Source organism: Mytilus californianus, unplaced genomic scaffold (assembly GCF_021869535.1).
Source record: "Mytilus californianus isolate M0D057914Y unplaced genomic scaffold, xbMytCali1.0.p SCAF_2, whole genome shotgun sequence".
In the NCBI taxonomy this organism is placed as follows: domain Eukaryota; kingdom Metazoa; phylum Mollusca; class Bivalvia; order Mytilida; family Mytilidae; genus Mytilus; species Mytilus californianus.
Genome location: NW_026262668.1, coordinates 14,821,979 through 14,845,718, shown reverse-complemented (window position 1 = coordinate 14,845,718; position 23,740 = coordinate 14,821,979). Strand labels below are relative to the sequence as shown.

At 29.3% G+C, this 23,740-nt stretch overlaps 1 protein-coding gene across 1 annotated transcript; it reads left to right on the top strand.

Annotated features, from left to right (window-relative positions):
- The first annotated feature begins 1,181 nt into the window (after window positions 1–1,181).
- LOC127729311 (uncharacterized) lies at window positions 1,182–22,173 on the top strand. Its single transcript, XM_052237048.1, has 17 exons — window positions 1,182–1,447; window positions 4,745–5,071; window positions 9,038–9,088; window positions 9,858–9,916; window positions 10,414–10,511; window positions 12,868–12,936; window positions 15,299–15,359; window positions 15,852–15,948; window positions 16,640–16,683; window positions 17,237–17,424; window positions 17,789–18,023; window positions 18,455–18,625; window positions 19,225–19,368; window positions 19,951–20,058; window positions 20,490–20,628; window positions 21,105–21,416; window positions 21,950–22,173. Exons 1-16 carry the CDS (start codon window positions 1,429–1,431, stop codon window positions 21,290–21,292), a joined length of 1,998 nt encoding a protein of 665 aa, XP_052093008.1. The 5' UTR covers window positions 1,182–1,428; the 3' UTR covers window positions 21,293–21,416; window positions 21,950–22,173.
- The last annotated feature ends 1,567 nt before the right edge of the window (window positions 22,174–23,740 follow it).

The following is a 23,740-nucleotide window of genomic DNA, read 5'->3' as shown; positions in this document are numbered from 1 at the left end:
CTACATTGATATTGATACAGAATGTCATTGAAATTTCTTAAAATAAAAACTGTGTTTCACCTTGGACTTATATACTGACTATTCTATTGTTTCATATAATTGAATATTTTGCTCAAACAAATTTAAGGTGCAAGAAGTTGTTGGTATTTTTTCTTCTATTTTCTCCTTATCAGATAAAACGATAATCTAAATATACTACTGGTTCTAATTCTGACACCAGTGAGCTCTATTTCAATTAAAATGCATAATATTTAATTTAGATTTGTTTAGATACGTTTGTATTTAATAATCCTTTCTATGTCAAATCATTTAGATAATAAAATGACACAAAATGCCTTAAGTCTTACAAATGACTATGTCCAGTATAGTTTAATAAGCGTGCCAGAGTCGCTCGCTTTCGCTCGTTTGCCTTCGGGGTACACTCGATTTCACCTGCTCGCAATTGACTTTCGATCGATACATGATAATATCTGAAAGCATTGTTAAAACCATTAAAACCTGATTTTTATCGTTAATGGCTTTATGGGATAATTTTATTATCAGTTTTGCAAATCAAAATTATCAAAGAATTTCTAGGAAGTTCATTTGTGAAACTTTTGTTGAGGTGAAAGGACATATTTTCTGCTCAAATGTAAAACGGCTATCAACAAAATTTAATTAAATTCAGCTTCGTATGGGGAATACGGAGTCTGCTGGAAAATAATATAAACAGTATAACTACCTGTTTAGGTAAGCACAATTAAATATGTATTTAAAAAATATATACATTACTGTGGCATTAGTATTGCAATTTATTCTTTAATTCGATTATGTTTTTGTTTCAACTTTATGTTTTTTTAATTTTGAAGAAATTTACTATAAAAAGTCTTCAAATTAACTATATCAATCAATAAACATTAAACCCGTCTCTAAAACTCCCTGGACTTTTGAAAGTATTTAATTCAAATTTCTTTTCAATTTTCCCCATAAAATTTGTCACAATCTAAACTTCTTTATTATTTATTCTGGATATTGAAGAGGTCACTGTTGTATTGATTGCCTCTATGATAGCACATTAAAGGGACGCGAGTATTCACGTGCTCAAAAGAATCATCAATATCGCTGTCAATCCGATAACGGGCAAAATAACGCCCACCGTCAGTTGTAAAATCGGAGTCGTACAGGGATAAACCAGAAACTATTTAGTGACAATTTTCTCACGTGTTTTTGTTTTGCATTAAGTGATTTATATTTAAGCGGATTAGACCATAAACTAACTAAAATAAGATATACAGAAAATAATGGAAACATTTCTGTGTCTCCTTCCGAAACATTGTCTGGATAAACTACAAGTTGTTCGGTGATTTATTCTGAAAGTATTGAGTGAAAATATTTATTTATATTTATTTACTGACTTAAAAGTTTGTGGTAATGACATATTCTTAGAAAATGTTATCAGCGGAGAAAGGTTAGTATTTTTTTTTATCTATTTATTAACATGTTTTACTCCTCAAAGATAGAGTTAAACCCTAGGAACAGTTTCAGTACCTTTTACCAGATTATACACATATATCTGTTCGTTTAAGTCTCTTTTTCTTTTCATTTACTAAACCTTATTATTACCATTTTTATTCATTATAAAAAAGATATGTAAAAAAAATTCAAAAGGTATCAACTTCTCAAAAAGTAAACAACTGTTAGGTTTAATATGAAGTGGTAAACATCAGGTGGAATGAATTACTTAAACATCTGCATAAAACGGTTAGAAAAAAAAGCGAAACTAATCAAACTGCAAAGAAAATTTATAAAGGTTAAAAGGTTGTAACCAAATTAAAAGTTCGCTACACAATTTTGAGAACAGTTTAGTATAAAGGAGTTATAGTTATATTTGATCGATTATATTCGGTAACATGAACACACCGTAACATGTGTTGTATGGTTGAATAAATTTAAAAGCTGATGAAAAATTTACATCATTTGAGTGCAAGACAAAAAGCTAACTTTTGGTCACAGATGTTGTGGAACTTACACAGGGTTTATATTTTAGTTTTGAAAGGATTAATAAATTATAATATTCAGTAAGTTCAGCGTAAATGATTATGGATTTTAATCATAAGTTTTTTGGGGGATAAACTAACAAATTACACACACACACTTTCCCCTAAGGGAGGTTTCTATCGTGTTCGTTGTAGACAGAGTCCAGACACTTCTAGCTGAGAATATCGTTTGTACGTTTACCGATAGCATTGATTTTTATTACCTGAACACTATGAATGGTAATAAAATGACCAGAAGAAACGTTATATCGCTACGGACAATACAGATAGTGTGTGTCCACTAATAATAACATCACATTTTCCACCTGACTTTTGCCTGAAAACCCCAGAAAATCCTAATAAAAACGGCCTATTAATTAAAGATATTATGCATTATTCTCTTTCTTTAATTTTCTTTCTCTTTTGAATCTGTTCTTTTTCTTAAGACTTCCATTTTAAAATGTACGTCGATCCTGAATCAGTTGTCAACAATATAATTTAGAGAAAACATGAACAGAAACTTGGCGAAGATTGAAAATTTAAAACTGTACGTTTGAATTGACACGAAAAAAATTCTTATTTTAAACTTTTGCAAAAAGTGTGCCACTCCTGATCTCATTTAGAATCACAATATCGACAAGAATAATAATAATAAAATATTTGTTTCTTCTTTCCTCCTTTGTTATTAGTTTTCATACATTCATTTGATGATAAAAAGCCTGTCGGATTTTACCCACTATGTTTTAAGATTCGGCGTTTATCAAAGAGTTGTGTTTAGTGTTGTTCTGCATTTTTATTACAAATAGCAAATGAAAGAAATCCATATTAAAGGGTAAACTCAAACGAGATTAAGGATTTGATCTCTCTGAATAATTTACATTTATTCGGGTCAAATTAAGCAAAAGGCGAACACGACCCAAAATGCTTCACGTAAATATTTATTAATCTTAAAAGGGATTTGAATAGCAACGAAAAAATCACGAAGTACCTAGAATTTTACATGTCCATGGATTGCAGTAACAAATCGTGTGTATAAACTGCACTTTATATCTTGGAAGTTTTTTTTCTTTTTCGGAAAGTAATTAGCTATCCGATATCGATTCTAGTATCTATTCATTTCCGCCAGAGGGGTGCACTTGATTGATAAGTGTGAACATTTACACCTTAAATATCCTTTGATCTTTTATAATCAAACAGGAGTAGAACATGCAGTCTTGTTTTAATTGAAAAAAAGGAAGTTATACTCCTAAACTGTATACACAGTGTTGTCATTTTCTTAGTGTCTGTTTATATAAAAGTCGAAATAATGTAATCTTGCACACTGTTGCACACACTAGTATGGGTGGTGTTATAACATAAACGGTACCAACAATATTCCGGCTTGTAAAATGTCACTTTTTATTCCTGAACACAAGCTCATATTTGTTCATTTTCTTATGCATAATGCAATGGTCAATGAACCTTCTGCAATTTCTCACGAAGTCCTCTTAATAAAACCACGGTCTGTATAAAAAAGTATGTGTGTGAAATTTTTGCACCCAAAATGTAATAGTATCATTTTTGATTAGAGAACCTATGCATATTTTTTCCATCAGAATGGTTAAATCAAATGCAGTATGAGTCAAAAATGCATGGCATCCCTAAAGTGGTAAAATGATATTTTTTCAAATGGTTTGGACCACTAGTTCCTGTGAATGAGTATTAATGTACTTGTCTGTCAATGCTTGACCTCGCCTGTATTTCAACCCAATAGGTATACATGTTTTTCTAAATTTTTTCGAGATCAACTATTCCAATTTGTTGCAAAACAATTTATTCAGCCTTCTGAATGAATACCCTTGAAATGTATGTATGTTATTATGAAAGCATTAAAATTAACACCCTTGACCATACACTTCTGTTCACTCCTTAAGACCTCACAGTCACCATTCATATTCTTTAATTATATACTTCAGACACTTATCACAAATTCACCAGATTTCATGCTCAATAATTCTAAATTTATTTCTGATTTGCAGGCAAATGATTGCACTTTGTACTTTATTAAATACCAATATCAATTTCAATTGAAGTTTAAACAGTTGGGCCATTAATTTCATTTCTGACATTTCAACCCAATCCTTTCATTAGTAAATACCATACTTCTTGAAAAATGACCCCATGTAAGTGAACGTTCCTTGAAGTTGAAAGTTCATTAATCAATTTTAGAAATCAAACTAATTATTAGAGTACATGTGCTTAAGGCAAATAAACAAAATGTTTCCTGCTTCATTTTAAAAACTGACAAATCTATCCATAATTTTTATGGTAATAAATGAGCAAACATACTGAAAAAACCCCATTAGAAGTGTACATTTCTTTCAGCAATACTAACATTGACTCTCTTGATACATTTTTAAAATACTAAAGCAGTCTCAGTAACATACATTCCCCATTAAATCTGCTCAGATAAATTAGAATATATTCAATAGGGCTTATTATAGGGTTCTATAAGCAGCCACATCAGGAAATCACTTCTCACTCAGAATCCAAAAAAGGATTACTAAAGTGCATGTACCAATTGTTTTCAATAAAGACAAAATCAAAAATTTTAATTTGCTAGAAAGTGTTTTAGGTTTTGGATAAAAAGCAATTTATATCTGTCTTATGAAACTTGTCCTGGATTTTTTATTTTTACAATTACATTATTTATTACTTATATTTTTTGATGTTTAATTTTCTATTTTTAGATGTGGGTCATATATATAGAACCAGCATACGTAAGAAAATGGATCATGTTTATGAGGAAATTATTGCAGGGTCCTGCAAAAAGATGAAATTTGTTCGCCACACCAAAGACAATGATGAAACCAAGCCAACTCCATGCAAACGTAATAAGAACATGGTGTTTACCCCATGTATGGATGCTTCTAATTGTCATGCAGTTGGTGGAACCACAACACCTAAGATGCCGTTTACATCAACCTCTGTCCTCAATAACAGAATCAGTTTAAGGAATGACGACACATACCTCTGTCCTGCTCCTAGTACCACAGTGAAACATTTGAAAGCTCAGGGTATGAAAAATAAAATATATTTAATCGCTTATTATATTATGTGCCAAAGATTACATTTTACAGAGAAATTTCTAAAAAAAACTCTTGATTATAAATCATGTTATCATGTTCATTGATTAATTTTTTACATAAATCTAAATGAAAAAAAATTATCCTTGAAAAATCAGTTAAAAGTCTAGACTAAAAACAATAAATTGTCTAAACTTCTGGGCATATGGTGACAAGCCTAAACTGAGAATTACACCATGTAGACAATCCCCTGCAGTTTAGATATATGTTATGATGGACATAGCAATAGGAAATGATAGCCTCATCCATGACAATCTCACCTGTGCACCTGACACAGATATGAAGTAGGGTCAATATCAATTTTCTACCTATATGTCAAGACTGATTGATCTTTGTTAAATTTAATTTATGTCCCAATGTTAAATGTGTCATTTGTATGCAAAATTTATTTACAACCAAAACATGTAAACATTTAATTTGACAAGGATAAATGTGTAAACAATGCGATACATGTATAAGGCAGTAAATCAACCTCATTTAATTCAGACTCAGGGTCAACAATATGTTAATATTACAAATTGAACATTTTGTGAGAATCTACTGATATTTAATATTGTGGGATAATTTTAGGTCTCTTAACTTCAGTATTTGTTAACACTTTATCATTTTGAAATGTTAATACTTCATTAGCATGCTGAAATTAATAATATTTTATGAGAGAATTTAGAGGAAGTGGTTTCAATTCAAAATTTGCCTTTAGCATTTTAAGAGAATTGTTCTCAACAATTCTGAAAGGTTTAAAATTCAAGAAACAATGAAAATCTTTTTTGTATCTGGAAGGAATCTCTGTTTTTGTTTCAGGTTTATTATAAAGAGTGAGATTTTTTATCATGTACCTTAAATTTGATAAAATATAGCAATAAATTCAGTACACCATTGTTAATAATTGAAAGAATTGTATGATGTATTATATGTCTTGATTATATTAATGTCATTTTTAGCCGATCTTAATTTAATTGAGGGTAGCTTCAGTTTTAATAATTGAAGTACATGGAACAAGTCATCTTTATATTTTTTCTTATTACTGCACTCAATTTATTATGATTCATATATACCTTATACAATTATGTAATATTATTTTACCACATGATAAATTGTTGAGGTTTTATAACATTTGTAAATCATTTATGATTTTAGAGGCTTTATTGGGAAATAATACAAATACTACTGTGAAAATAAAAGTTTACATAAAAACTTTATTACATAATTGTAGCTCCTGTTGTTAAAATCCATTAAATCATAAAACTCGAAAAATATTTTATATTATAGAACTGCTGTGAGATTCTATAAATGAGGAAATTAAGTTATGTAATAAACTTCAGTAAATAGTAAATTTCTTAAAATCCATTAATTCTAATCACAAATGATAATAAATGGATAATAATTTTATTGGGGGCTATTTGTAAATCCTAATATAGCACAGCAGTATTAACCACCATTTAATATAACCAGCTGAGTAATAGTAGAGTGCTGGCCTGCCATTAGCATATTCCTGGCCTTTTTTATTGGCACAAGACAAATCTCATTTTATACAATTAAAGACTATATGGTTGCCAATTAAATTAAACTGAAATGCAACTGTGAAATCAACATCCTGCTGTTAATTTTATTCTCTCACAAATTGAGACAAATTTAGGATGGGAATCTGCTTAAAATGTTGAAATAGTCATTGAAATCCCCAATGATTATGCAATTAAACAAGGTTCTAACTTGTTTATGAGTATTCTGAGTGGCAGCCATGAAGCTTCTGTGATGTATCACTGAAAGAAGGAATCAATTGTTGGTCTAATTGGTCTGTATTTGCCTTCCTGGTTAGAGATTTCAATAGATCCCCTGTGGTTACTAAATTGTTTGTACATGAAACACTTGGAACCATGATTTCTATCTTGTTAATTTAGTGATTGGCAGGTCTTCGTGTTTCTAGCAATGGTAATTCTTTTACCAGACCACACCACAGACTTGCTATCTGAACTTCTATATTGACTCTGGGATGTTTTATAAAAAAAAACATTTAATCCAGACCAGTTTTTCATTCTTTTATTCCCATATTGAATGCTTAAAGACAAATGTCACAATAATTATACATCTAATTTTGAAGACCATTTTTAGCATGTTTAGTACATTATCATGTCCCTTTAGAACAAAATAATAATTAATATTAGTGTTATAACCTTTGTTCTTCCAATTACAACAACAATGCATTACCAAAATAGACATTATAGAGGTCCTCATACAGACAACAACATAAGTCATTAAATATCAAACCAGAAAAAAAAATATATCGGGACTACATTTAGTCATTCAGGAAATTTAGATTAAAACTATTGATATGGCATTAATTCTCCTTGGAAGCATATCAGTGCCTAGATCAATTTTTATGTCTTCTTCAAAGAAAGGTAACAAAATAGTAAAAGTATTTCAAAATACTGATAAATGTATATATTATACATGAGAGAAGAGGCATCATCTTATTTCAATATAAAAATTACTGTTCCCATTTACTCTCAGTAACATTTTTTATCCAGATTAATTATCAAAACTCAATTTACTTTAACGGTGAATGTCCAAACATAAACTTTTGGAGGTGTAAATTTATAAGAAAATATTTTAAAAGTATTTGTAATAAGAACATTATATTGTTCGTAAAATTTAAGAGTATTATTTCCAAATGTATCAATTATTTACAATATTTTTTATCCCTACTCAATGTAACAAGAAATTACATATTAATGCCAAAGTTGACATTTATTGCAGAAATTATTTCTAGAAACTAAAGCTCAGACAAATGTCTATAGTTTGCAATATACAAGTGCTACCTGAAATTAAATTTAACACCATAAATGTGTCTTTAAATAAACATACTTCAAGTTTTCTCACCTTTTCTATAAAATAGCCTGTCAATTATTTATTAATGAAGAATAAGATTCTATTATTAGTTGTTTATTTGGGAGGAAATTATTGTCAAAACAAAGTGTCAGTATCAAGCTAACTGTAAAGTACTTGATAATTTTAACACCTATGGCTACCTGTTGTATATTTCTTAAGACATGTTTGTATATTCAAGACCCTACACCCACTTCACCTTAATCAGGTAATAATGTGTCAGGTAGATTATCTTTCACATTGACCAATCAGAAGCCTGGATTAATCAGGTAGCACCTAATTGATAAAAATAATATGATGTTGAATTAATTTATTGAATTATTAAGAAAAAAATACTTGCTGCATCAACATCCTTACTTCTGAATATTTACTGTGTTATGTGTTTGGATTTTCATCATGGTTATTAGTTCATCTGTTCCAACTTTCGTTAGAGGTGAGACAAAACATAGTTAAATATGAAGAGATGTTAACAAACCTGTAATTGATTATATTTTTTTATTATCATTTAACAGAAAAATAATATTAATGATGTATTATATGTCTCTGAAGTTATAAAGTGCATTAAAAAGTCTTATTATTGTTAAACTTTTCTTAAATAGTAATTTTTAAACTCTTCTAAGATAGTAATTTTTAAACTCTTCTAAGATAGTAATTTTTGAACTTTTCTAATGCTTCTTTTAAACTTTCTACAAAATATTTTGTAATATTCTTACAGTATTTATTAGGACTATGAACAAACAAAAATCATATCCACTGTTTTTGACATATTTTTGTATTGCATAATCTTATTTTACACTTTTTATTTTGATTCTATTTGCACTTTAGTGATTTAAAATGTTATCAACTTCAAATTTGTGGACAATATTTTTAAGAATCCTTCAATTTTTAAAAATAGACAATGAAGCTAAGAGTTGAATTCAGACTAGGACCCATAGATCATTTATAAGTCCCAGATTCAGATTATTAATTTGTATATAAATTGATTTATATATTTTTATTTTTTTTGATTTTCAGGTCAGCTGAAGTTGTCAGCTTCTATCAGCCAAGGTGTTCTTCAAGTTAATGGTAAGCTTCATATATATAGTTTTTATTTTTTATATCTTCTTGCTTCAATATTGTACACCATTTAATGTAGATATGAGCAGAAATCTCAGGATACCTCCAACTGTTAGGAGACTTAATTAATTAATAATAATTATGATTTGTAAATATTAATTATATTTTGTCACCTTAATTCAATAAATAAAATGAGATCTAAGTGTCAAACAAGTCATGTATATAAGTAATGTTCAGAGAAATGACAACTATAACTTAGTATGAAGAGCATGGAATAGTAAGTCAAATTGTTAGTAATTTCAAATTGTTTCAAGTGTACATTCAGAATATATAAGTACAGTTTAGATTTTTTATTATTGGAAAATTCTTTTCTTAACAAAAGCTCTTTTTCTGAAACCTTTAATCTCACTGTTAGGTTGAAACCATTTGATTGTTTCCTTAACAAAATACTCAAAATATGATATATTAAATTTTCATTTTGAAAAGATATTTCAATGCAATACAAGTTCCTTGCAAATTTGTAATCTAAACCTTCAAGAGAATGGAAATACTCACTTTTCATTCAAACTTTAAAAGCTTGAGTTTGTTTTTTAAAAAATGTAAACAAACTTTCTTTTAAACATTTCAGAAACTTTTTAAATGTAGGAGCAAAACTGCTCAACAATTGATCATTACAGTCTTTTATGCTGCTTTGTAATTTTTTATCAAGGCAGCACAAAGATACATCTTATATTGTTTATCAATGTTTTATCTAATCAATTTTTTTATTAAATTGTAGTTATACAAGGTCGCCAATTGTCTACCAGACAGAAGACAACTTCAATCACCTTTGTAAAGGTATGGTATCTATTTGTTCAAAAACTTTATAATCAGAAAATTCTTTAAATATAAATCCAAGTTAGACAACTCATCATAGAAATTCTTTCAGAGGGAATATGAAACCATATGCAGTTTGATTTCAGTAAACTTTGATTTTCATACATAATCCTTCACTAGACTATTTTCTTGTTCTCTTCCAAAAATTCTAAACATACAAAAGATTAAAGGATATTTTGAAGATTTTTTTAATTGATTGAATGATTGATTGTTGCTTATTTAATGTCCAGTAGCAAATATATTAATTTGAAGATTTCACTCGGCTAATTTAAAGTGATAACTATCAATGAAATTTGTACATGTGAATGACATTAAATGAGACAATATTTAAGTATCTTTTATCCCTGTAGAAAAACCTAGAAAAATTTCAATTCTGTACATATGTTTTAACAGATAGTTTCCCTGATGAAAATAACAAATCAATTGTGCACATATTTAATAAGAGTTTATGATTGTAGGTGTCCATAATTCCAGACGGTGATAGCAGAAGGTGTAGTAGTAAGACATCCATTGTGACCGACTCCAACAACCCTCTCTACGACCAGCAGTTCTCATTGTAAGTAAAATTTCTCATTTTAGTTAGATTAGAATCAAGATTTATAAATATTTATTAAAGAAATGCAAATTTATATCTGAGGGGTTGAAGTTTTGGGAAAAATGAAAACATGTAAATCTTTGCAATCTAATAGAAAGTGTTACTCATCATGATAGAAACAGCAAACTAAACTTTTCAATAGTCCAAATTTTGCTGATTTTGCAATTTTATACATTTAATACCAGCTATTTTTTAAAAGACAATGTATTTCTATCATCCAATGAGACATAACACTGAATTGGTAAAAGTTAAGGTCTTTTCACTGATAAAGATGTAAAAAGGGAAGAGGGCCCAGATTTGACAAACATTTGGGATGGGAAATAAAGGGCTCAAATGTTTAAATATCTCCCACACATTATCCCACTTTAATTATAAACTAAATGAAAATAAAATTAATATCTAATAATAATGACCAATAAATCCTATCAATTATCAGATTATCTGATAGGAGATTTGTTTATTATCTTAAGATAAAGATACCTATCCCAGGGGACTATAATATTTATAGTTATTTCATATAAACATAATCTTGTTTGTTTATTTTAATAATAACTAATTTCATGGGAAAATTTAAAGCTTATGAATTTTGAAAATTAAGGAAATGAATAAAATTAAAGAAGATTAGAAATTGCAATTGTTATCTTTCATCATAAACTATTAGGAATAAAATTTAAAAAGTTGACAAAGAAATTATGTGATTAAGAGCTGTGACATTTAAAGGAGATATTTGAAAATTGTTTTTCTTAAGCATCTATTGAAAGAGGATCATGAAAATTATTAAACGAAAGCTGTTGCCTTCATTTGCATAATCAGATGAGAGAAAATTCATAAAAATTATCAATTATTCATTGAATATGAAATCTCTAATTGGTTATAGTAGCATATTGCAAATTTCATATTTTGGTTCTTTAATCTGTCTCAATAGTGTGAGCAGGTGATTTTGCCAAATTATGACAAAAATTTTGAAGAACATTTTAAATTATAATTATAACAGTTACAAAGTGTCAAAATTGATCTAGTTTATATATTAAAAAATTAGCATTTACAGATTAAAATTTTATCCTGTGCTATAAGTATCAGTTGAGAAATAAGATATTTTGTTATAATGAGTACAATCTGGTTGTATTGGCTGCTAAGTGGGTATCCCTGGTGTTAATTGTACAGAAATTTGACATTTAATTAGACAGGTGAAAGGCTGATAGACAAGAAACATACACCTGAAATTTATGTTCTCACCTGTCTCAACACAAATGGACAACTAACCATAGTGTTCTGACAAAATTTATCCTTCTTTATAGGTATAAAATTGTAAGGATTTTATAATGTATACTCAGAATAGTTTTATTTTTGAAAGTCAAACTGAGAGATAGGTCAAATGGATTCAAAGTGAATTTTAGGTGTTTTATGGTTGAAAAAAAATTAAATAAAAAATAATACTGTCTATTTGCATTCATTTATAGTTTTGTGGTGCCCTTTGTTTATGTAAAAATGTAAAATGAGAATCTAAAATAAAATACTATTTAATAGCTGGATCAATGATTTAAACTTTTAATTTAATTTTTTTTTATTATTCTTGAGTTTGGTAATTTCATATATGCACCAGGGGTCACAACCCTTCACCTGGTACAAGTCTCAAGTTTATAGTTGAAAGCATAATGTAATGTTTGGTTGTCACTTAATTATTATTGATCTAATTATGAACAAATCTCCTAAACAACTCCATTGCTTACAGATATATTTGAATGGAATTGATATAGAAATAGATTGTGTATTATCAAATTTTCTGATAAGAAATTGACACATATCTGAGCTGTACATATCTGAAATGATATAAGACATGCAGTTATCATACAAAGTTATCTAATTATAATCATTAATCCTTAATTATTGATCACAAGCAAGTATTTACACAAGAATGACATGTGCTCAGTAAATGCACTTAGAGGAATATGTCAATTTCATAACAACTAGGTTTGGCATATCTCATGTTGTAACTTCTAAAGTTTGATTCAGTTAGTTTGCTTCTCAGAGATTGTAGGACTTTATCTGTGATAATGTGATATTCTAATATCAATTGAAGCAAAAAGAAATAGTAGGAATATGTCAGCAACTAGTAGATTCAGTGTAATTCCATTTCCTTATCTTTTATATTTTCGACTGCGTAACTACTCTATTTCATTTCACAACAAGAACTTTTAAAGAAAAAGGTAAAAGAAAAATTTGAAAAAGTGCAATTCCAAAATGATGCTCAACTATCTAATCAGATCATAGAATGTAATATGACTTCTTGTTGATAATTTTTCTTTCTATTTTTTAGTGTGATTGCTGAAGAAGATTTGAAGAAGAGGTTGCATATCTCTGTGTTTGACAGTGGTAAAGCATCTAGGTATGTATTAAATTATAGTGTATAAGTGCAGATATTTTTAGAAATATGATACAGTGAGAAAAATATATAAATGTTTGCTTTTTGAGAAATAATAAGTCACTTTATCTACTTCATAGATTTTAAGACTTGATAATGTCAAGTCAATGAAAAGAAGACCTGTTAATTAAATTGTTAGAATGTGAAGTAAGAAATCCTTTAAAGTAAACTCCAATGTCATTGGTCCAGAAATCAAATTAGGGAAAATTTCTTAAATATGGTAAATTTTTATTGTTATTTTTAATGAGGCAAAGACATTGATATAAAAGAAATTTAAATGTGTACTGTGACATAAGAAAAATTGAATAAAAAAAAGCTTCAGGAAACATAATGATGATGTTAAGATTTGATTAAAGTTCAAGAAATTTTAATCTTCTTTACATTTTAATCCGATTCAGAAGAAAATCCCTGAAAGCATATATTTTACTCTGTAATAATAATGTGCTTGAACAAAAAGAGAGTGAACTATATGACTAAAGGTCAGGTAAACAAAAACACAGAGAAAGTCTAGGATGGCTGACTGTCCATAAAAATCTTTTCTTCCCCTGCCAGATGACTAAATACGAGTCTGTTAATTGCTGTGCTTAATGGATTGATAAATTTAAAAGTTTGACATAAAGAGCGTGTATAGGAATTTTTACATTCGAAAATTTAACAATCTAACGACTGAACAAACAAAGGACCAAAAAATATGATTACAAATATTGGTGTTGAGTACTGAGTGTAAAGGTATGCTTGTATTGATCACCTGGCCCCGCTGTAATTTATTTATGTTAGCCAGCTGCCTCTCTTGTTTTGTCACTGAATGGCTGAAAATGAAATGATTACATATAGGTCACAAATTTTCAAATTATGTTGTAAAAATGCTGTAAAATTTTCATGAAAAGGTTGGTCATTTACATTTTTATATTTGAAATTCTTTGTTCAGTTTAACTGTAAATATTATTACAATGTGACACATTTGAAAAAAAGTTATTACTTTGTATAGAACTGTTTTTATTCAAAATTTAAAAACTTTAAACAATGATTTGTATCCTCAAAGTTTCAAATTTTAGAAAAATTAACATATTGAAGAGAAAAGATTTTAATCTAAAAAAAAGATATTTTCAAATGATTTGTATGCTAAAAGTTTCAAATTGTATAAGTGATGTGTACTACACCTTAACATCAGTTAATTTTCACCTTTGAAGATCAAGGTGTGAAAACCTTTGAAGTTGTAATTGGATAATTAAGAGTTTAATACAAGAGCTTGGGGTACACAATGTAATTCTTAAATTAGGTTAAAAAGTTTGTTTAGTTTATGTATCATCTTGCTCTAAATTTTGTAAATCAGTAGCCACCCTCCCAAGCTGAGTTCAAGCTTTGCTACTGATTTGAGAAAATAAATTATGAGTGAGAAATTTGTAAAAACATGGTAATTTTGTTATAAACTTTGTAAGTTTCAAACATGGTCATTTGTTATAAACTTGGTGTAAGTTTCAAGTTAGGATTAAATTTCATATTATCGGATCAAGATTCTTAACAAGGTAGAGAATTAAAAGTTTTATATTTCATCTGATAAGATTTACTGTTATTTTGCACGATTCTGTTTTAAAAGTTTGTTATTTTAACTTACTGTCATATTAAAACTGATACTATTTTGTCATATTTAAATGTACTCAAACAGAACTAGGAATTAGTTCATTGGACATTTTAATTACACTTTTCCATATACAGTAAAATAGTCCCAGTAGACCATGATTTTATCATTGTTTGGTAATTCTTTCAATCTTTTTTTTGGACAAAGAACTTGTTTTGAATACAAAATATTGAATTAAGATATATGATTCTGCTTTGAAATAATAAAAAAAAAATCATAGCCATTTAAGGTGACAAGAGTGTTGCATTTTTCTTATTCTATTGCTTATCCCTAGTGTAAATAAGAAAGTTACACAACAAAGAAGTTTATAAGTAGAAGTTGTCCAGATGACAAATTGAACTGGACTATGTATTACCACTTGATTTATTTGACCTGGACAGGGTAATCATTTCATTTCAACAAATCAATCTATTTGTCTATGGATAACCCTTAAAGATCTGTAATGGTTCAAATTTGGTTGAAAATAAACCTATCAATCAACTCAAGGGTTACACTTCATACAGAAAGTAAAAGTTAGGACCATGACAAATGTGATGAAATAAAAGAAAAAGAACTATTATTACCACATCATTAAAATTTGATTTTATTCACATTTAGCACCTGTGATTATGAAATTTAAAGGTTTATTTCAAAAGAGAAATTTGTAGTCGTTAATGAGAATGTAATGTTAATTATTGTCCTTTGTAGTTTATGTGAGTTCCTTGGCGGTATGTCTTTTGGTATTCAACATCTGCTAAATCCACAGAAGGTAAGCCTCTAGTTTTATATGTTTTTTCATTAAAATTAATTTGTAATAAATATTTGAAAGGGAAATTGAATCAGATGTAGAATTTTGTAGAAATGAGACACCAAATATAAAGTATTTATGGAAGAAAGTATTATTTAAAGTATAAAATGTTTACTTTTGCTATATTAACCTTATCACACTTGTTGACCATTGAAATATTTGACTAGAGAGGACTACAAAGCCCCCTCCCCCCCCCCCCCTTTTTTTTTAAAGAAACCTATACACATACTGAGAATAGAATTGCATTGTTAAGACTTTGTAACTTGTTTCAGGTATTAAATTTGTTCTAGAAAGAAAACCAATATTAAAAAGTTGCAATATTAAACAACCTCAACCAAATATTACCTGATTAAACATATATACATGTACTTATATATTATTATCTTGTTATTTTGAATGAGATGTGGAAGGATTAACTTGTAACAAACTTATAATGTATTATTTGTATTATAGGATGTTATGGGTTGGTATCATCTGCTAACAGAAGAGATTAGTCATCACAAGCACCTTAAAGTTTCTACAGTAGCCAGAATGACCCCATACAAGAAAGGTTAGTTCACCAAATTATATTACAACTAAGTAATACAACTATACTATTGAAATAAGGTGTCATAAACTTCAATAATATTAAGGCTTGTTAGGTATAAATCTTCAACTTATATATTAGCTTTTGTTTAGATTTAAGATATAGATACAGAAATAATATTTGAAAATGGGAAGTAACTCTAAGTAGATAAATGTCCTAATGTAGATAATAAAAGCTTTTGTCATGTAATAATTATATAAGAAAATGGTATGTTTTTGTAAATATTTCAATTGTTTAATAATGAAATAACACAGAAGACCTTTTTGTTTTTGTGCAAGTTTGATATGAGTTATATTACAAAGATAAAAATAAAAATATAAACAATATCAATATATATATATACTGATTAATTTTTGGGAAAGTCTTTCAAAGATCTTCATTTGAACAATCATCAATTGACTGTTTTTACATGACTGTATTTATATACATGTTACAGATGAAGGTGGTGGGCAGAATCAGGGTTCATAGTTCATAACATATTAGTTACTGGTTAAGGTTGTAACATTTAATGACAAATATTTCATGCATATTCAGCATGAATAAATACATGTAAAACAAAAATCAACATTGTGAGAGTGAAATTAATGAAGAATTATGCTTTAAAAGTTAAATGATTATTATATAGAAATTTGACAAACTGTTTATCAACTTGTAGGTAGTCTAACAGACAAGAAAACAGCAGACAATGACATCATTACAGTAAGTTACTTCCCTTTGTAAAACAACAACTCAATATATATATTTTCCATTTTATATTTTTTGGTTTGAATATAAACTAATGCACAGTGTATACATAATTGATTTCTTTGAATATGATAATAGTTCAAATTTTGAAAAATTGAGGATTTCAATATTATAAAGATAAAAAATGTCTTGAGCAATAAGATTTCTGTTAATATAATAATGTAATATAATCATGCTTCTGGTCATTTTATATAATTGCTAATAGATATGGGTAAGCAACAGTGAGCCACCCATCAACATATGATAACATAAAAACTAACTAAAATGTATATAGTTCAGCATACAATAAGGAGGTGTCCATACAAAAAGTTCACTCAGGTTGTGAATCCATTCGAAATAAACTACAAAGATCTGCTATCAACACAAAAGTCTTCAGTTTCAATGACACAGAAAACAGATGAAGACAGATGTATATAAATGAAATCTATATTACGCTGTGCCAGTGATAAAAGTTTTACTGTATTTTGTTTTTTTTTAAAGTAATATAATGTATTTATGTTTATTTCAGGTTACCATCTCTCGTAGTACCAGTGGTTATGGTTTTACAGTTGTTGACTCCTGTCCTGTTAAGATTGGTAAAGTAGACCATGGTTCACCAGCTTCTTTAGCAGGTCTATGCCCAGGGGACCACGTCATCTCTGTCAATGGTCACAACGTGTCAAGGTCACAGTCATCTAGAGTAGCAAAGATTGTCAAGTAAGCACGTAATAAATAAAAAAAATGTGGTATGTTAGCCAATGAGACAACAACCCACCAAACAACCAGAGAATAATAATTTGAACATTTACATGTCGCAATGAGCAAAGATATGATATTCCTATGTTGAGTCAGCATTGTACCCTGAAATGTTAAATGAAAATATAATAATCTGTTATAACGAAATACATATACAATTCAAATGTATGAAGTTTATATTTTTTCCTTTTTGAAATTATCTATTTTTCATATTTATACTATTTCATGTTGTGAAACCAGGAATGGTGAAAAGTTTTCCATTGGACAATTTTTAAAGAATAAAGTTTTTACTTGACATTATCTAATGATGATTTTTGTTTTGTAGGAATGGTGGTCAGTCACTTGTCATCGAGATTCAACGTGCTAGTCAGTTGTCCCTCCTTAACCAGTCGCTATGGCAACCAGAACCCACCCTGCTGTTAGACCCAACAGACATGAGACGCTGCAGCCACGATAAGGGTTACACCTCCGAGTCAGACCTGTCCGACACAGATGAGGGTATCTACTCCTGGCCAAGCAACAACACCAGTACACCTGTAAAGAAAGACAAGAAATCAGAGGTATGTCATTTATGTGGATAGAATAGAGTTGAAATTTATAGGTAATCATAAAATCAAAAGATATTTGATGGAAAAGCATTTCAATTTATTGATATACAAGGGAAATATAAAAGAAAAAATCAATTATTACAAAAAACCTAGTAAATGTCACTGTTTGTCTATAAAACATAAGTATAGAATCACATTTGGTAGAATTCTGCATTAGAAGTGTATAAACAGCTGCACATGTATAGTCTAAAAATAAAAGTAAAAATCTTAGTATATATATACCAATACTCACCCTTGTAAATACATTTTTATTAGGATTGATGTTTTCCAAAAAAGAATTTTGAAAGTAGAATCTTTAAAGTATTACCAAAAATATGAATTACTGTGTAAATGCATCAGATGTGTAATGAATTTTGAGTAATAAATTTCTGTTTGAATTTCAGTCAACAGCAGCTTCAGAGAAGACAATCTCCACACTGATTCACCAACTCCTGACTGCAGAGTCCAACTTCATTGATGTAATGCATGCAGGTATGCAGCTGTACTCACGACCACTACGACACAGCATATTGACTCCACAACAACACTCCTCCCTCTTCCAGAATATTGAAAAGGTATGATCACTATTAATATGGATTCAAATTGTATTGATATAAAAATGTGGTTTGATTGCCAATGAGACGACTCTTCACAAGACATTAAATGAGGTAGTAGTAAGCAACTATATGTCACTGTTCTGTTTTCAACAATGAGCAAAATCCATACCACAAAACAAGCCATAAAAGGCCCTGAAATGACAAATGTAATACTATTCAAACAAAAACCAAGGCCTGATTTATATAAAAACAATTAACAAAAACAAATGTGTATTAAGTCTGTTTAGCTCTTTTTTGATTTGTTGATAATATATTGTGTATTAATTTTACTTTGAAACTAGTTGGTTGACATAAACTTTATTTTATGGGATTAATTTTTCTCTTGAAAGTCATTTCTTTATAATGCAAGCATATATACTAGTATATATAATGAGATTTCAAAATCTGAAGGTTGAATTCTAGTAACTTTCAAATTTAAACAATAAGGAAACATTATTTTTTTTCATCATATTAAAATACTTTAAAATTTCGCTAAAAAAAAGTACTAAAATGAAATATGTATTGATGTTAGTTTCTAAAGTTTGAAATATTTAATAATGAATGTTTTTTTATTTCAGTTGGTTATGATCTCCCAGTTTCAAGTAAAACAGATCCAGAACAACATCCCAGCCTCCGAGTCATCGTCAGACTCAGACTCCAGTACCACATCTTCATCTGCTACAGAGACAGCTCAACACATTGGCAAGATCTATCAGTCGAAGGTAAATATTAATACGAGATTTTGAACTATCAAATAAAGAGGGTGGTAAAGGGTTATTTTAGTGCAACGTGATTTGCCATTTTTATTTCACGTCCAGCCGTGAAAAAGGTTTGTTATTCACCGTGTTTCGTGAAATCGGTAAAAAGATCAACATGCAAGAAATTCTTAATTGTTCGTTCATCATGAAATGGCAATTTTATTTCGCGTTCTTCTGTGCAGATACCTCCCCTTTACGCCCCTCAATAAAGAACTGGAACCATGCTTGAAAAAAGGGTGCAAACATTTTATGTTGGATTTGATAAGACACCATCACATTGAAATACTGAACACTCAAAGATTTTTAAGGATCAAATGCAGTACATGCAGCTTTGTGTAAAACTTAAGAAGGAAGAATTTGTAATTAAATAACTTAAGTTATGATGTATATTTGTACACCCATTTCTAATCAAAATATTTCTTTAAGCGTATATAAAGGTTAGCTTACAATACTCTAGATTCAACTGATTCCTGTATGTGTAATGGCTTGAATAATCTGTTAAAAGGTTGCCTTAATGTTCTAACATGATTTTTGTTATTATTTCAGATTGCTATGTTCTGCCAAGCTTATGATTTTTATGCCAAGGGTATCACCTCAGCCAACAAAGTTTTGTCAGATCTCAGCACTTCAGAAGACTTTATCAAGTTTGTTAGGGTAAGTGCTCATTAATTTGTAGGAATAAGGAATTAGCAAATATATAGGCGACATATACAGGAAAATATCAAAAGGGTATTTGAGTGATATTTTTTTTAAAACATGAAGTGGTCACATTATGGACCTCAACAATGCAAGCATGTACAGACTGGCCTTGGAAAGTACTGACAAAATTTTGAAATATTTATTTTGAACTTATAATTTATATGCTTGGAAAATGTGGAGACAGTTGTTAACTTGCTAGAACTTATGACATATTAATAGAAGTTGTGTTGGACAATTGGACAGTAACCCAACAAAACAACTGATATTAAATTTTGAACTACAAACTAAAAAAAGCAGAGAACTGTTAATATATTTATTTATTGAGACAAACTATGAGTTTTGTATTTTGTAAATCAATATTAATGTAGTAATGTTTTGTTTTACAGAATTCCACCTTAGAGGCTGGTGAACCATCCATCAGTAGTTATATTTACCTCCCAGTACAGCACATCGTCCGAGTGTACAACATTCTACAACAGATATTAGTCTTCATTGATGATGCCGGTCTCTCAGCTACCATGCACAGTAAGTATTTGATGGGTTTCTGTCAAGTGTCTATACATCATTTTAATGTTGCTTTCCACCATCAATGATGCTTATTTGTTGTATATATGAATAAAGTATATTTAGCAGTGAGCAACCTGACAAGTTCTTCAACAATAGAGTGGTATTGTTTTACCATGTATCAATCTTCAAATCAGCACAAATTAAATAAATCCTGAATCATCTCTCGTAATCATGTAACACCCAAAAAATAATGTGTGTCTCACTTTAAAATAATATGATATGAAGTTGAATGGTAAATGTACTGTTACTAGTGGATTGTATAAAGAAAATTATAAACATTTCGTATGGACTTACAGATCACTGTTTAACTGCTTTGATGACAACCCGTCAAACTGTGTCCTCAATATCTAATACATGACAAAAACATGTTAATTTGAATCATCACATGATAAGTATAAAATACAATTCATTAAATATTGACTTCTTTATTACAGCTTTTAGAACCTGTATTGACAACATGACCAGCTATCCTAGTGTTTCACAGATCCTCTGTCTAGCCTCACTTTCACCTATCTCATCAACACCAGCAGCAGATAGCCACACATCAAGGTCATCCACTAGCACAGGAAGTAGGGGGTACTGTGATGGTCAGCTATCTCTGCCAACGTTTCAGGAGTATTGACTTGTTTTTAGCCTTTTATTACTGTGATACTGACTATTTTGTTGGAGTGTTACAACAGAGATTCAGCACCAAGCTCTGAGATTCTTCTAATGGTGTAGACCGTCCTTAGATAATGATACTGCTGGTATGTTTTATTTTATGGCTTATAGTTTGCTAAAAACTAAAAAGAATTGTGGTAGATGTTCATGAGACAATTAAAACATAGAAAACAACAGAATTCTAATATATATACACTTTACAAGATTGTAAATTAAGTATGTTGTCAAGGATTACAAATTGTGAAATGAGAAAATAGCCAACTGTTAATGGTGTCATAAATATCTAGCAAACCCAAAAAATAAATGCATCACAGAATGTCAGTTTATATTTATCTGGAATATTACCAAAGAACAAATTTATGGTGACAAATCAGTCACTTCTTTAACCGTTACTATTAGTTTTGATTCAATCTTGTACCACTTGTGGAAGATAACAAGTCTATTTGGGATTGAGGTGCTCAAAAGATATAAAAAAAAAATACAGCTGTTGTTGATATTGATATTTGTATAGCTTCAAATTTCTATTTTATTGGTATAAGACCTATTGATAATTGGAATGACTTATTTGAATATTTCTAAATCAATCTCAAACTTATGTTCTTTCTTATTTCTTTTCCAGGACAAAGCAGGGAATAACAGGTTCTCAGAATTCACCAAAATCCATTGGACAATGAAGATTGATGTATATGAACTTTTAATTTGTTTATAATGTGTATTAATAGGACCTATATAATAGTTCTGTATCTCACAATAGTGCCAATAAGTGCTAATTTATTTGTATATACTGTTTTATTTTTATTGTTATCAATTTGATGTTTATTAAATTGAAAATATGAAATGATATACTTGTGTTTAGTTATTCTATCAAATGAACCTATTGAGGAGTTGTCAGATTCAAGATTATCTAAATATCAAATATAAAAATAAGAAGATGTGGTACCATTGCCAATGAGACAACTCTCCAAAAGATACCTATTAACACAGAAATTAACAACCATTGATCACCATTTGGCCGTCATCAGTAAACAAAGCCTATACCGCATAAAAGCCCCAAAAATGACAAAAAACAAATATGTTACACAGCAACAAACAACTACTACTGAACTACAGACCATCCAAACCATATATTTTTTAATTCATAATGAAATGCTATTAAATGAGGGTAAATCTACATGAAGAAAAAAAATGCAAAGCAAAGAAACAAAGCTGCAATATTCTGACTCTGATGACGATCCAAAAAAAGAGAAATACTTAGATGATCTTCATGTACACTAACTTAATAGCATTTGGTTATGAATGAGCAGCACCATAATAAGGATATGGTTTCCCGTTTTAAATAATATTTCTACGGGGCAGTGTAACTTTCTTACCAAATCTTTCTATCTATGAAAAAATTTAGTAAAAGTTTGAATTATTTGTAGTAACAAAATCCCTGATTTAATAATCCGAAGTTAGATCCCCCATAAGCAAGTGATTTTCTCCTTTTTGTCTCATCTGAAGTAACAATAATGAAGTATGTAAATAAGTTATCACTTTTTCCTTGAAAGCAACATTTTATAGTGTAATGTGGTCAAACTAGGAGAATATCTTTTGAAAGGTCAGCGATAAATTGTATGTTGGTCAATCTGGTTTCATACATCATCTCATCTTCAGTTTACTCCTGTGGTCAGTGATGTTGAAATGTTATTTATATAAATCTGTCATTGTCTTAATCGTATTTGAATATCTTCTCCAATGAAAATTACTTGCTTGATGTGTGCTGCACTAAGCTGCAATCATCATAAAGGGACATATTTGTGTCAATGCGACAGCAACCCAATAATAAAAAATGCCACTTTAGCCATACTGAGGTCAACATAAGATCTACAACAATAAACAGGTACATGCCTTTACAATATGGCTTGGTCCAAATCTGTTATGATTAAATAACCAGAGACTTACAAAGATCTGCCTCAATACCCAATGTTTTTAAGCATAACAATTCCAGGAAAGGCACCCTTTTGTATTAGGGATTAAACTAGGTTTCATCTCAATCACCTGTTCATTTGGGCCATGTGAATTAATTCCATCACTTTGTGATCTTCATGATCATCTGTCTTAGTCATAAATGTATTTGAATATCTTCTCCAATGATTTCCTGGGATGATATGTGCTGCACTTCGCTACAATCATCAAAAAGGGGTATATTTTGACATTTATGTTGGACAATATGATTTTGAAAAAAAAGATGTGGCGTATACTGCAATGAGACAGCAATCTAAATATAAAAAGAACCTATGAAATCTGGAGAGTTAAATATAGACTTTTACAATACACAGGTGCCCATACTATATGTCAAGCTCTGAATTATATAAGTCTATAAACATTTTAAATGACCAGTATTGACAAGGCTGCTAATTTGGGACATGAA

Excerpts from the sequence above, each read along its gene's own strand:
- LOC127729311 (XM_052237048.1), top strand. Across the intron at positions 9,917-10,413 it reads CTTCAATCACCTTTGTAAAG|GTGTCCATAATTCCAGACGG; the intron begins GTATGGTATCTA and ends TTATGATTGTAG. Across the intron at positions 17,425-17,788 it reads AGAGTAGCAAAGATTGTCAA|GAATGGTGGTCAGTCACTTG; the intron begins GTAAGCACGTAA and ends TTTGTTTTGTAG.